The 16,052-nt window shown below is 47.0% G+C and overlaps 2 protein-coding genes across 5 annotated transcripts in view; one reads left to right on the top strand and one right to left on the bottom strand.

Moving 5' to 3' along the window:
• The window catches only part of PRMT2 (protein arginine methyltransferase 2), a 486,423-nt gene that overhangs the window by 14,076 nt on the left and 456,295 nt on the right, over positions 1–16,052 (bottom strand). The gene's annotated exons all lie outside the window — the stretch shown is intronic.
• The window catches only part of PCNT (pericentrin), a 168,027-nt gene continuing 162,251 nt past the window's right edge, over positions 10,277–16,052 (top strand). For all 4 annotated transcript variants that reach the window (XM_068245316.1, XM_068245315.1, XM_068245317.1 and 1 more), the window contains exon 1: positions 10,277–10,426. In XM_068245316.1, the coding sequence (XP_068101417.1) occupies positions 10,370–10,426 (57 nt within the window). In that variant the 5' untranslated portion in view covers positions 10,277–10,369. The remainder of the gene's footprint in view (positions 10,427–16,052) is intronic.

The following is a 16,052-nucleotide window of genomic DNA, read 5'->3' as shown; positions in this document are numbered from 1 at the left end:
GTGTTTAGAGAAGATAACAGATGTAAACGATACATTTGGGAGGTAATCTGACGGCGGGTTTGCGGGCGATCTAATGGTGTGGGTGGGTGATCAGATTGCCCGCAAGGGGCAGGTTAGGGGCTGATTGATGGGTGGCAGTGAAAGGGGGTGACAGGGGGTGATTGATGGGTGATAGGTGATTGGCAGGTGATTGACAGGTGATCAGTGGGTTATTACAGGGAAGAACAGATGTAATTAATGCACTGGTGAATTGATAAGGGGGGGTCAGAGGGCAATCTGAGCGTGTGGGCGGGTGATTGGGTGCCCGCAAGGGGCAGATTAGGGTCTGATCTGATAGGTAAAAGTGACAAGTGGTGATAGGGGGTGATTGATGGGTGATTGATGGGTAATTAGTGGGTGTTTAGAGGAGAGAATAGATGTAAACAATGGATTTGGGAGGTGATCTGATGTCGGATCTGTGGGCGATCTATTGGTGTGGGGGGGTGATCAGATTGCCCGCAAGGGGCAGGTTAGGGGCTGATTGATGGCTGGCAGTGACAGGGGGTGATTGACGGGTGATTGATGGGTGATTGACGGGTGATTGACAGGTGATTGACAGGTGATTGACAGGTGATCAGGGGGATAGATGCATACAGTAAACAGGGGGGGGTGGTCTGGGGGGGGGGTCTGGGGAGAATCTGAGGGGTGGGGGGTGATCAGGAGGGGGCAGGGAGCAGGGGGGGGGGATAAAAAAAAAATAGCGTTGACAGATAGTGACAGGGAGTGATTGATGGGTGATTAGGGGGGTGATTGGGTGCAAACAGGGGTCTGGGGGGTGGGCAGGGGGGGGGGTCTGATGGGTGCTGTGGGCGATCTGGGGCAGGGGGGGGAGAAATCAGTGTGCTTGGGTGCAGACTAGGGTGGCTGCAGCCTGCCCTGGTGGTCCCTCGGACACTGGGACCACCAGGGCAGGAGGCAGCCTGTATAATACACTTTGTAAACATTACAAAGTGTATTATACACTTTGTATGCGGCGATCGCGGGGTTAACATCCCGCCGGCGCTTCCGTATAGCCGGCGGGATGTTGCGGCGAGCGAGCGGTGACAGGCGCCGGCGGAGGATCGCGTCACGGATGACGCGATCGCTCCGCCCATGCCCTTAAATGGACCGCCGCCTCTGTGGGTGAGCCGGTCCTTAAGGGCTCCACTTCCCGGCCGCCACTGTGCGTTAGGCGGTCGGGAAGTGGTTAAATCACGCAGCTGTCCACAATGCGCACGTTTGCGTACTGAATATGCCGCAGCAAATGCAGAAAAATTGCGGAACAATCATGGCAAACTTTTGTGAAAGCCGACAGGGACTCAGGAATCGCAGGGGAAAATGTCCCTGCAAGTGTGTTCCCTGCCTTGGAGTACATTTTGTTTTATTCCACAAGAGGGAGACAGAGGCCACACAATATTTTCCTCATACGCTTCTCCAGGATTTTTTATACTACTACCTCAGACAAAATCCTCACAGCAAGCTGTGCTCAGTTCAAGGTCGACATGAAAACTGGCAATTTCACTGCAAGGTTGTTGCTTGAAATGACATCTGCTGAAGCTAAAGGGACCCATACACTGGTTGATTTCAGCCATCGATCGACGGCCAATTCGACCGTTCTGATAGAATCAGCTTGAAATCGATGCAGCAGAAAGCATGATTGATTGATCGATCGATCAATTTCTGGCTGATTTCGATCGATTTGCTCGATCGGTCCGGACGGAAAATCTGGGTCGATCATGGCCCATAGGGTTGCATTGGATCGAATGGTGCAACACTGCATTTCAATTGATTTTCAATAGATTTCATTCTGAAATCTATTGGAAATCTGTTCCTACTGTGTGGCACATATCAGGTAGATTCCTGTCAGATTCGACTTGACAGGCATCTGACAGGAATCTATCTAATGGTCGAATCTGCTGCTAATCTATAAGTGTATGGGTACCTTAAGAAGAGATAAGGTCACAGATCCCTCCCTGCCTGCTTGACTTCAGCTAGCAAGACAGACATAGTAGTGGTGTTTAGATGAGCAGTGTTTATAGTAGTTGTCAGATGAGGGTGAAGAACTAGGGATGGTTAATGAGATTCAAATACAGACGGTCCTCTTTTTAAGGATTTCGCTGTATGATCGACTATTCGATTTGATTATTTTATGGAATCGAGACAGAATCGAGTGTCGAGTATGTTCCAAAATTCCCAGTCGATGAAAAGTGGACGATTTCATGTTGAAACCAGCTTAGTCGATCGGACAGGATGCAAGATATCGGTCGATCGCACAGGAATTGGCTACTGTTAACGTGTCATTCAATTGATTTTTGCATTCAGAGCATGGAAATACAACATCAGTCAGATTTAGTTTGAAGGTGAATCGCATAGGATATCATTTGTAGTGTATAGGTCACTAGTCCATCGACTTTCGATCAACCATACTGAAGTTGATTCCTTAATAAAGTAATTTGCTTTGCTGAAAAATGGGTATGGCCATGGATCGGCATGTGAGTGTGGTCACAGGTGGAGCCAAATTTACAAGAATTTAACAATGGTGGGACATTAGGACTATGGTAGGGATTAGATTGTGAGCATTTCCGACACAGGTGCTGGTGATAAGTGCCACCCAGTTTAGGCTATGACAGAGAACCCCCCCCAGTTTAGGTAGTGACAGGTGCCACCCAGTTTTAGGTAGTAACAGGAATCCCCCAAGTTTAGTGACAGGGATCCTCCCCAGTTTAGGTGGTGACAGGTGCCACCCAGTTTTAGGTAGTAACAGGGATCCCCCAAGTTTACTGACAGGGACCCTTCCCAGTTTAGGTGGTGACAGGTGCCACCCAGTTTTAGGTAGTGATAGGGACCCCCAGTGTAGGTTAAGACAGGGACCACCCCAAGTTTAGTGACAAAGACTCCTTACAGTTTAGGTAGTGAAAGGTACCCCCCAAATTAGGAAATGACAGGGACCCCCCCCCCCAAGTTTAGGTGATGACAGGTGCCCCCTTGTTTAGGTAGTGACAGGGATCCCCAAGTTTATCGACAGGGACCCCCCTAGTTTAGGTAGTGACAGGGACCCCCATCCCACTCACCATGATGTCAGACATCAGATCAGTGCCTCCTGCCTGCTGTGTCCCGTCCCAGCTGCCTATCATGTAACAGGCAGTGTCACTCAGACCTCCGATCGTCGACCAGTGAGTGCATGATACCCCTGTGGACACCGCACTGTATATGCGGAAGTGACATATGATATCACTTCCCCACATCAAAATAGTGTCCATAAGGTACTAGCGCCTGCTTCTCACTGGTCACTGGCTGATCAGCGGTCTGAGTGGCACTGCCTATTACATGATAGGCAGCGCGGATGGGACACAGCAGGCGGACACACAAGGAGGCAGCAGTGGCGGCACAAGACGGGGGCAGGCATGGCGCCCGAGCCATGGCTGCACCCCTGAAGATACGCGCCTGCTATGCCGGGGGGGTAGCTCTTTTGATTGGCCGATGGGGGGGAGGGGGGGGCTGTTGGCCGGGGGGGCTGGTGACCCCGCTTGCCATATGCTGCAGATGCCCAAGCATTTATCCATGTTTCACCATGTTTAACGTAGGACTCAACTTACAAATTCGGCTTGCAAACAATATCCTGGGACGGATTCTGTTTGTAAGTAGGGGACCACCTGTAATTAGGAGATGACAGAGGATTATTTAAATTCTATAAGAAAATGTATGCAGCTTGAAAATTGTCCTATCTCGCCTAGATAGAATTTGATAATTTTCAAGTTGAAAACTTTGCATATAGAATGTACTTAAAATGTACCTGAGATGAGAAAAAAATAAATATATATACAGTATACATACCTGGGGCTGTCTCCAGGCTGATCACTCCCTCGCTGACCTCCTCCAATGCCTGGATCATCCGCAATTCGCCCCCCGGAAAGTCCTTTAGTCAGGGCACGTCGGCACAGGTGCAGTCTGGCCATGCGCACTCCCGTCGCCGGGAACATTCTGTGTCTGTAGAGTAGCACTGCTGAGGCGCAGAATGATCCCGGTAACAGGAGTGCGCGCATGGCCGGGATGGGCATGCACAGAATGCACAAGACTGGAGGACTTTGCAGTCTAATTGTGGATGATCCAGACAGCGTAGGAGGACAGTGAGAGAGTGATCAATCTGGAGGGGGCTGGAGGAAGCCCCAGGTATGTATATTTTTTTAAATTCCCCGTCTCAGGTTTACTGTAATCCTGCATCCATTTTATTAAATATCCATAATAAGCACACAAATATAAGGACATAATAAAGACAGAGTTAGAAACAGCAGCAGAGTGCAGAATTGATTGAGAACTTGTTACTTTAATGGTGCTGAAGCAGGAGGAGGAGGTATGGTAAAACAAATAATAGACCACTGCAATTTATATTTAAATCAGCAACTTATGAGTATGATAACCATTTCACGTCAGTGTCTGTTCAATTCCAACACAAGTACGCATCATTCTGCTTTATAAGGAACTATTTAGGTGATCACTTGAATCAAATCTCATTCAGGCCTTGTTCACATTGCGTTCCATTCGCGTGTCCGTCCACGTTGGGCTGTTTTTGAGGCGTCTTTTTTTTCCGATTCCCGGCGCTTGGGTGGGTGATTCTTTTTGTGCTTAGCGTTTTTCTAAGCGTTTTTTCCGAATGGGTTTTGTAATTCACTCCCTGACACAAGTTAGGAAGTGAACTCTTTGACCCGGAAAAGAATAAATACAATGTATTTTTTGCGTTTCTCCTATACCTTCCATTGAGGGGGAATCGCCTCAAAAATGGCACATGCACCGCTTTACTGAACGGACAGCGTACGTCCCGCGCTGATATGAACCTTCTAATAGACATTCATTGTCCACACGGTCGGGGGGCATTTTTAAAAACTGCACGTGAGCGAAAAAAGCCGAAAACGCCTGTAGTGTGAACAAGCCCTGAATGAGGACAATGAGTGACATAGGGAACACCATAGCAGCTATAGTGGTTGCTGTGGGACCCATAGCGAAGGGTGTTAAGGGGTTCTGAGGTTCAGTATAGGTAGCCAGATGTGACCCCCTCCCCCCCTATGCAGAGTAGCACAAGCTTAGCATAGGAGAGAAGTAACATCTCTCCAGACTCCACTGGCAATCCACTGTCTCCTGGCATCCCAGCTTCTATGACTACAACGTTACATGATGAGACAATAGTTTGTCAGTGGAGAATGGACAGGTGAGTTGCTCCATTCCCATACTCTGCTCGTGCTATTCTGTATTAGGGAAATGCAAAAGGGATCATTTGAATATTCAGCAGTGATGTATTGTGGGAGACATCATATGCTCACTCCAACCTGAATTATCGCAAATTCCTTCTGTTTTAAGAAGGCAAACTTTTGTTTTCTTTAACTTCATTTCCAACATCATGTGTCCTCAGACACCCCCCCCCCCCATGTCATATGTGACTTTGCCGCTCCACCCCTCCCCCGGCACACTCACAAACTCACTTCCCCGCCAGGCAACCCCTTCAAAATGAGGCCTCGGACCATAACCAATACCACCCCCCATAAACCGCCGTCGCAAACCCAGCCCCCCTCTCCCCCCGCTCGCTCACTCACTAACTCACTTACTTAAGCGGCAGCTTAGTGCACTTGGTTTTGGCACTCGGAGAACACCCGCCACCATTCATAGATGCAATAAAAGTCCACCCGCCTGTCCACTTCTCCACCTCACCTCAGGGAAGGTCATTAGCACCTGACTGTGAATTCAAAACCACAGCGCGCTTTCCGCCGCCTCCTCCTATCTAACGTGCACTGTCCCCCGCCTCCCAGCAGCGTCTCCGCGTACATGACGTCAGTTGCCATGAAAGGTGGTGTTCACAGGCAATCTGTGACTGCTGCCGGATTGAGCAGAGCAGCCAGAGTGAAAGCCGCACTGAAGTGGCACATGTGGCTCGAGAGCCGCAGATTCCGACCGCTGGCTTAAAGGAATACTATCAATACCCAAGTGTTCTAAAATGACAATGTACAAATAATGTCTAAGTAGCTGAGTAAACATTTTCCTACTTTTCCTGTTAAATATCAGAGGCAAAAGCTGTAATTCATTGTGTGTAGATTTTAGCTACGTGTGGAATGTCTCATTTGCAAAGGTATGAATCTCTGCAGTCTGACATGCTAAGAAGAGTGTAATATTGAAGCAGAGTTATATCAGGTTTCACACACACAATTACAAATGTTTATGTTGCACATAAGATACATTCCCTCTGCTCTCTGTGAGAGAAAGCTCTGCCTGTCTCTGACTGAGCTCTCTGTACACACAGAGTTAACAGATGCACTGTAAGGGAATTCCCCTCTCCCCTCATGGCTCACTCTAGCATCAAATTAGAGAAGACTGCCATCAGAAAAGTGTGAAAGGAATTAGATAACAGTAAACAAGGAGATAAGGATTCAAATGTATACACCAGTACTTAGCATCACTTCCCAAACATTTCCTATCTCAATTGAAAAAAACATGTTAATCAATAGTGTTCCTTTAACATTTTAGTAAGACGGCTTTTTGGCCCTTTGTAGCCCCTTACACACTCCAATGAGTTCTGGTTCACCATGAGCTTGCTGGGTAGTCTGTAGCATTAGGGAAAGGAGTCACATCTGTCTACCTGTACTGGGAGTTTCTTCTGGCTACCTAGCCCCTCTAGCTACCTATGCTGGGGCTCACATCAGACAACTTATATTGGGGAGGGGGGCTACCCCGCCTACCTATACTGTGGTGTCCACTGGCATAGCTATGGTCTCCAGTGCAAGTTTTACATTGGGGCACCCCAAGCACTTGATGCATAACTACTGTTATATCGGTTATGTATAACTAACTGATACGGTGCACCAAAACCTGTCAAGGATTTCCACAGTGTCAGAGGTGCAAGAAGGGGTTGGAAACAAGTGTCAAAGGTACAAGAAGGGGGTGGGAAACAGTTTGTTAGGCCTGAGCCCACTATCGCAGTTGTGTCCGCTTTTCAGCAACACAACTTACAAGTGCTGAAAAGCAGACAGAAACGGCCACAACTGCGTTAGTGGGCTCAGGCCCTTTCAAAGTATCTATCGAAGTGATTAGCACAAGACTAATAAAGAGCTAATACTGTGTCTGAGGGAGGGCCCTGATGCAGCCACAATCTCTGCATCCCCTATTGCTACGCCACTGGTGGTGCCTCCTTGGCTACTTATACTGAGGAACAGGGGCGTCACAATAGACCCTGCAAAGGATGCATCCGCAAGGGGGCCAAAAAGCTGCAGGGGAGCTCGTACGGGGAGAAATTTCTTTTCCCTATCCTGAGAGACTGACAACTAATGGCATGGAGAAAAAAAGGTTTCTGCCCTTTGCACACTTGTTCTAATGACTGCATCTGCTCAGCCACTGATACGGAATCATACAAAGTTTTGTAGACAAGATTTGTAGACAGTCCCTATTCAGTATGCAGCAGGCTCTCATGTACAGTGCCTAGCACCCAACCTCTCTACCACTACCCAAGTGCTCTGTACTGTAGTGATGCTGGAGAAGTCTGCAGAGCCAGTTCTGCTCAATCATAGATGGACAGAGTGAGTGTAAAAAGCTGAGGCTGGGAGCACAATCGTCTGTGATTTATCTGTATATGTATTCTGCGCACCATGGCCCATATGCAATTAACTTTTTCACCTGAGTTATCTTCTAATCTAGGAGATACTTTTCAGCTTTTCTTTAAACTAACTTTTCAGATTTTTCCAATTGAAAAAATACCCAAAAGTTGTTGGAAAGGTACTGCCTGCTGTCTGTTTTTGTCTGCATGGGGAAAACAGTCAAGTGTGCATTAGCCAATTGAATAACATTGGTTCTCAGTTTACCTGTGCAGACAGTGAGGTGGGGGAAGGGGTCCCATCCAAAGTTTTGCAGGGGACCCAGTGATCTTGTTACACCCCAGCTGAGGAGGTTGTCTATACTAAACTGACCTGATTCTAATACTGAATGTTCTAATACTGACGGCCCCTCTGGCTACCTATACTTGAGGGGGTTGGTGTCAAGAAACGCGGAAGAGCCGCCGCCATGAGTCAGCGGCAGGCGGCTCTTTCCGCACATAGCGTTGCAGAGCATGGAGAGGCAGCCGCCTCCACTCAGTCTGAGGCGGCTGTCCCCGTGCAGGGCATGGCGGAGCGCGGAAAAACCGCCGCGTTGGACGCGGCGGTTAGTGCGCATGGCCCCATTGTGGAGGCACCGCTGAGCGGTGCTGGTATGGCTGGGACACATAGTCCCTCTAGGTTTAGAGTGACGCGCGCGCACTCAGGCAGGGATTATATGACAGCCAGAAGTAGTCAGCTGACCAGGCTGGTCAGCTGACACTGGCTTCATCTTTCATTGGTCCAGCACTATGGGAGGTGCTGGGCAGTCCTAGGTGTATATATACGGCAGGCTGTTCAGTTGCTGGTTGTCTGGCGTTGCGAACACAACGTGGGAGCACTCAGACCCTTAGTCAGATCCGTTAGTGTGCAGGGACCAGCTGGAGCTGTAATCCTACACTAAGCTAGATTCTGTTGATAGCTTAAAGTACTAGTTTGATTGTGATTATCTGTTATGACCTTTTGCCTGCCTGACTATCCTCCTGTACTGTGATCTTGTACCTTGCCATTCTGATACTCTGTTGCCGAACCCCGGCTCGTCCTTAGACTCTGCTTCTGCCTCCTGATTTTGTACCTCGATATATCTGATACCCTGTTGCCGAACCCTGCCTGTACCTTGACCCCGCCTCCGCCTTCTGAATCTGTACTTTATCTGGCCGTGTGTTTACGACCTGGCTTGTCCGACCTCGAGAACCGACCTTACTATTAGAGGCGGTTCCCTGTCTTGTTAGTGACACTACCTCCAGAGTGTCACTCTCAGATATCCTTCCTACTCTCAGCCTGACTCCTCCCGCCTTGGAGAGTTCAGGTCTTCGGGAGGAATCTGTGCAGTACTCCTCACTGCTCTGAGGCCTAGTCCTCTTAAGTGTTACTGTTACACCAAACACTACACTCTACTCAGGTGAACAGAGGTTAGCTGGTATATCGGATTATCGGTGATACTGCAGATCACTTATAATCTGGTATACATCTGTATTCCCAGTGATACTGCAGATCACCGGTAATCAGATCCTCTCTGTGCTTCACCGATCGTTACAGTTGGGGCTTGCAATCTGAGATCACATCACATCTTACTAGCTATACTGTCTGGGAGGTTCAAGCAAAAGATAAAGGTAGGAGGCGCCCTCTAGTATACCATAGTAGCACCTAAGAATTTAAAAATTCACAGGGTAAGAATTAAATTGTCCTACCTGTGTTGAGTGATACTCAGATCGGTATATTAATCAATGATTTTTTATTTTGAATCAAGCACTCGGACAACGCGTTTCGCGACATCAGTCGCCATAGATGGCGCCCAGCGATAAGCTATAGCTTGAGAGCATGCTTATTTGACCTGAGGAAGCGACTGATGTCGCGAAACGCGTTGTCCGAGTGCTTGATTCAAAATAAAAAATAAAAAATCGGTGTCCCTGTGTTTTTTCTATCTTTTATTTTAATCTAGTCCGATTGTCTGGGAGGTTGACTACTTCTTACTAGGGAAGCTCTGTGTGGAATATGACTAGAAGAAATAATGAATTTTTTTTGTTTGTTTGCTTCTGCTTTTAAACTAGGTGTAGGAACAGTAGTGGTTCCTGCATTTGCAAATGGGTTAAATTAATGGGAGTCCATGCAAATCACATACAAATGCGGTGCTACGTGATTTGCTTTGCGATATCTCATTTCAAAAATTTCTGCGGTTGTTTTTTGTCAGGAATCGTATTCGTGTACGCAAATCACACCAGTAATCACAGTAAACATGCGCTTGTAAATGATTGTGATTTTCAGAGTGAAAGGCCCCTTTTAATAAAATACATTAAGAACAAATAAACTTTGTGTTCTATTCAGTAAACAGGGAATGGTCATATAGTCCTCCTGCTAGCATTCTTGTATCCTGTAACAAAAATCGAGGAGTATACAGTACATGCAGAATAGGATCAGTGGTGGCAGTGAGCAATGTGTGGAGGCGTGCCAGGGTGACGTAATTTGTTTTCAGCACTAGCTTCTTGAGAAAGCTTCATGCGCGCCAGCCAGTAGGAGAAGCACAGAATGGTACATCATGAGCGGGAGCGAACACGATGGAAAGGGATGACGGGATGGGCGGGGCTATAGCTGGACTCCGTCCAATCGGAGAACAAAAGTTTCAGTTCGTTATGTAGGTGCGCCAGCCTGGGTGGTGATTGGTTAAAACTTTGTAATAGCGAATGAGGCGGGCTCCGTAGCGCCATGTTGAATGTCTGAAGTGACAGTTAGTAATAGTGGGAAGTATGGACGGGACGGCGGAGGAGCAGCGGAGAAAGAAGGTGCAGGCCGGGAGAAAGCGGGTGAGGCTTCTGATCCAGACCTATACACTGAATAGTTGATTATAAGGAATTTGGGAAACTGGAGCGCAGTAGCCCTGGAGCAATCTGTTACATTCCTTTACTATCCCTACTACCTTTTATTCTATAAAACTCCTGCATATTCCTTCTCAAGTTTACCTTCTATTCAGCTTCAGCCTATATCTGTTCTCAAGATTTGATTTTATATCTCTCTTATTCTTGTCCTCCTGATTCTTCTCTGTACAACTCCCCCATTTAAAGGGATACTGAAATGAGGAAACTCATTGCAGGATAGTTACATACCTAAGTAGAGGGGTGGCTTGCCTCTGGATACCGCATTGAACAGTGGCAGGGAACCTATGGCTCGGGAGCCAGATGTGGCTCTTTTGATGGCTGCATCTGGCTCGCATACAAATCAGGAGGGGTTGATTCACTTAGTAACACTGCTCAAGCAGCGCAGCTTAGTGTGGCAAGCGCAAGTAACATTTTCAAAGTAGGCATGCTATTGCTGTAGCATGCACTACTAACTTACTCACACTCCCCCAAAACTAACAGCTGCTCAGGCAGCCTATTGGGCCAAAGTGCGGGGATCTCGTCCTACAAAGTGAATCAATTCCCAAGTCAGCTAGCTAATTGAACAAGCTATTAGTTGGTAGTTCTCCTGTCTAGCTCTCTGGGAAATTGCTGATGTTGCTGAAACCCAAGAAAAACTGAAGAGGTGTCTGACACTTCCGCTGCCTGGTGGATCAACTGTATACACGTCACCATAGCAACAGGGACGTGAGCCATCTGCTGTGCGTGTGCACTGTCCCAGGTTGAAACATATTGTATGGCTCTCAGGGAAATACATTTTTAAAATGTGGCGTTTATGGCTCTCTCAGCCAAAAAGGTTCCTGACTCCTGGCATAGAACCTTTCCATTCCTTGATCCATCCAGTCATTCCTGTGCCGTTAATCCGACTTTCCAGCGAACCCTTCAAGCCAGCGTACATTTTTTTGGCCTTGTTCACATCTTTTGCGCTGAAAAAAGTGTGAAAGCGCGGGGTAGAAACCGCATGAGCTTGTCTGTGCTTTAGTGTGCGTTTCTGTGCGTTGCACTGCGCTTCTTTAAAGCACGTTTTGCTTATTGTAGCAGTTGTAAATAAAACTTTGTTTTTATATGTAAATGTATTTTTTTCTCCAATTAGGGGTAAAAAACGCATGCGCTTCTATGCGCTAAAAAAGCGCACCCATTCACTTGCATTGATGTGCGCTTTACAGCTCAACGCACAGAAATGCATGCAACTCTACATTTTTGTAACGCTGCTCAGCGCAGCGCATAGATGTGAACCAGCTACATTTAGTTACATGGGAAAATCAATACCTTGCTGATCGCACAGGGCAGTGCGCTGTGGAAAGCGCACTGAAACGGCCCTGATGTGAGGCCTTTCTTTTGTGGTTGCGAAGCATTGTCTCTTCTGTATACTTATCAACTTGGCATACAGAACAGTGCAGACGAGTGGATTCCCAGGGTATGTGTGTGGTGAGATTAGTGGCCCAGCAGGGGAGGGCTCTGTGTGAGTATAGGTAGAGTCTAGGGCATAGTAAAATATTTGTAAATGTTAAGATATTTTACTATATGTATAAAGTGATAGAATATTGGTAAATGTACTGATATTCTACTTCAGCTATGCTAAAAAATAGTGTATGTTGAATTGATGGGTATGTTAGTTTGTTTATTTTACTTGTCAAACTAACTTACATGTATGCTACTTTGTCATGTATGCTAGATTGTTGGGGCACTTTCCCTGGTTGAGGTTATTCTACCCTCCTTGGGCAGCCTGCGGAATTATCCACTTCCCCAGGTAGTACTGAAGACCAGCACATCTGTACTGTGCATGTGAGTCCAGGGTTGCACGTGTGCAGTACAGATGCGCTAGTTTTTGGAAATAGGGACGTGAGTAGTTCCAAAGGCTGCTGGAGGAGTTTTGAAGACCCTGAAGGACAAAGAACTTCATCCGGGGACAGTGCAGGAAAGACTGAACGGACTGAGCACTGAGAAGCCTCTATGGTATCCAGAGTCTCCCCTCTATTTAAAGAGGAACTCCAGTGAAAATAATGTAATAAAAAAAGTGCTTCATTTTTACAATAATTAAGTATAAATGATTGTCAGTTTTTGCTCATTGTAAAATATTTTAAACCCCTGATTTATATTCTGACATTTATTACATGGTGACATTTTTACTGCTGGCAAGTGATGTAGCTGCTGCTTGCTGTTTTGGCAGTTGGAAACAGCTGTAAACAGCTATTTCCCCACAATGCAACAGGGTTCACAGACAGGAAACTGCCAGAAGTACCTCGGTACTCAGAGCTTCTTGTGGGAGGGGTTTCACCACAATATCAGTCATACAGTGCCCCCTGATGGTCTGTTTGTGAAAAGGGATAGATTTCTCATGTGAAAGGGGTATCAGCTACTGATTGGGATAAAGTTCAATTCTTGGTCTGAGTTTCTCTTTAACCTCCTGGGCAATACAATAATATCGCCAGGGGTCGACGCAGCACATTTTTTAAAAAAATTATTATTTTTTTTTTAATCATGTAGCTAGCCTAGCGCTAGCTACATGATAGCCGCTGTGCAGCGGCATCCCCCCACCCCCTCCGATCGCCTCCGGCAATCAAAGCAAACGGGAAATCCCGTTCAGAACGGGATTTCCTGTTTGGCTTCCCCCGTCGCCATGGCGACGATCGGGATGACGTCAACGACGTCGTGACGTCAGAGGGAGTCCCGATCCACCCCTCAGCGCTGCCTGGCACTGATTGGCCAGGCTGCGCACGAGGTCTTGGGGGGGGGGGGGGGGGAGAGCGGCACGGCGGGTAGCGGCGAATCAACGCGGAGCGGCGGCGATCGGTATATACACGCAGCTAGCAAAGTGCTAGCTGCGTGCAACAACAAAAAAATTATGCAAATAGGCCCACCAGGGCCTGAGAAATCCTCTGTGGCGGCTTACCCCGAACTCAGCTCGGGATTATCCCCCAGATGGTTAAGTATTTTTCAAATGGAAGTGAGTTTCCTTACTTCAGGTTTGCATTAAAAATTATTTTTTTTCTCACACAATATACTGTCAATCTTAAATCTGTCTTCTAGAATTGGCCAATGAGAAGCTAATACTGTAGTTAAGCTTGCATTCAAACTTAATGAAAATTGTATGCAGATTGTAAGTACCGGTAGGCCAGGTAAATGTACTTCCTGCTGATTTTGTCTTGATTGATAACTGCATACAGTTTGCACTCAGTTTGCCTGCAAGACTGAATTATTAGCATTCCATTGATGATCTACCCTCCTCTCTTCTTTCTAGCACCAACCCCTTTAGCCTTGGTTCACTCTTGACAGAAAAACTGACTCTATTTTTTTTTCTTTTGTTTTGTCCGTTCTTCAATTCGGAAAATAGTGCAAAATGGACATTTGGATGTTTCCTGTGTTACTAATATGATCCATTCATACATGCCTCTAATAACTCAACATGCATTACTTTTTTTTTTATGGACGGTAGTTGGAATTTGGACATGTCATTATAGCAATGCTATGTGTGATGTGTCCATTATGCCGGCAGCAGTAACAGCCGCTCACTAGCAACCCACACTATGCCAGCATCAGCTATTCACTGGCAGCTGCCACTATGCCAGCAGCAGTTAAAGCCACTCAGCAGCAACCGCCACTATGCCAGCATCAGTTCATCCACCCACCAGCAACTGCCACTATGCCAGCAGCAGAAGCAGCTATTCCCTAGCAGCTGTCACTATGCCAGCAGCAATTACAGCCTCTCGGCAGCAGTTACATCCACTCAGCAGCAACTGCCACTATGCCAGCAGCAGTTACAGCCACCCACCAGCAACAGCCACTATGCCAGCAGCAGTTACAGCCACCCACCGACCAGCAACCGCCACTATGCCAGCAGCAGTTACAGCCACCCACCGACCAGCAACCGCCACTATGCCAGCAGCAGTAAAAGCCGCTCAACAGCAGCTGCCACTATGCCAGCAGCCGTAACAACTCTCACTAGTAGTCACCACTATGCTTGTACTTGCTGTAATGCTAGGTACACACAATGCCAACATGTCTGATCTGATTTCCGATTGATTTTTTTCGATTGATTTTCTGTTCATGTCTTTGCAAAATCATTCGGAAATCAGATCGAACATGTTGTAAATAATCGATCTGACAGTAAATCTGTCAGAAAATTTGCGTCGTGTTTACCTAGCATAACAGTCACTTGATAGGGTTATGAAAAGAGTAAATAAATAGACTAATGCAGGAAACCATGTAGAGAAGTAAAAATAATATATACTTGTGATTAGACACAAATAAGGGGGAATAAAACAAGCTAAACTCTCTAAATACATTCAGGGTGCATTTCTCTGTTTTCCTTCTGTGCTGTGCAAGAGTTCAGGTCCACTTTAAAGAGGCACCTTAACCATATGCAGTAGAGTGTAATAACGTATTCAGGATACCTAATTTTACATTGCTTATCCTAGTTAAAGCCTCAGAAACACTTTAATATCTATTACAGAGGTGCCAAGCAACTACTTGACTACATGCTGTGTATTGCTGTGTATGCTCCTGTTATTTATTGCCTGAGGAAGCGGGTTCTTGCCTGCGAAACGCGTTGCGACTTTCATTGGGAGTAAATGAATAAACTGTACATTATTTGAATTTCGACAGTACGTGTGTCTGTTTATGGTTGGCTGGTCCACCACCGCAACCGGAACAATTTTAAACTTTTTAGTGACTTTTATGACAAAAAATAAAAATCTTCTATGAACTCATCATACACCTAACAGAATACATTGGGGTGTCTTTTTTCTAAAATGGGGTCACTTTGTGGGGTTCCTATACCGCCCTGGCATTTTACGGGCCCAAAACCGTGAGTAGTCTGGAAACCAAGTGTCTCAAAATGACTGTTCAGGGGTATAAGCATCTGCAAATTTTGATGACAGGTGGTCTATGAGGGGGCAAATTTTGTGGAACCGGTCATAAGCAGGGTGGCCTTTTAGATGACAGGTTGTATTGGGCCTGATCTGATGGATAGGAGTGCTAGGGGGGTGACAGGAGGTGATTGATGGGTGTCTCAGGGGGCGGTTAGAGGGGAAAATAGATGCAATCAATGCACTGGGGAGGTGATCGGAAGGGGGTCTGAGGGGGATCTGAGGGTTTGGCCGAGTGATCAGGAGCCCACACGGGGCAAATCAGGGCCTGATCTGATGGGTAGGTGTGCTAGGGAGTGACAGGAGGTGATTGATGGGTGTCTCAAGGTGTGATTAGAGGGGGGAATAGATGCAAGCAATGCACTGGCGAGGTGATCAGGGCTGGGGTCTGAGGGCGTTCTGAGGGTGGGTGTGGGCGGGTGATTGGGTGCCCTAGGGGCAGATAAGGGTCTAATCTGATGGGTAGCAGTGACAGGGGGTGATTGATGGGTAATTAGTGGGTGTTTAGGGTAGAGAACAGATGTAAACACTGCACTTGGGAGGTGATCTGACGTCGGATCTGTGGGCGATCTATTGGTGTGGGTGATCAGATTGCCCGCAAGGGGCAGGTTAGGGGGTGATTGATGGGTGGCAGTGACAGGGGGTGATTGATAGGTGATTGACAGGTG

This window comes from Hyperolius riggenbachi, chromosome 7, assembly GCF_040937935.1.
Source record: "Hyperolius riggenbachi isolate aHypRig1 chromosome 7, aHypRig1.pri, whole genome shotgun sequence".
Taxonomy (NCBI): Eukaryota; Metazoa; Chordata; class Amphibia; order Anura; family Hyperoliidae; genus Hyperolius; species Hyperolius riggenbachi.
This window is presented reverse-complemented; position numbering and strand designations above follow the sequence as displayed.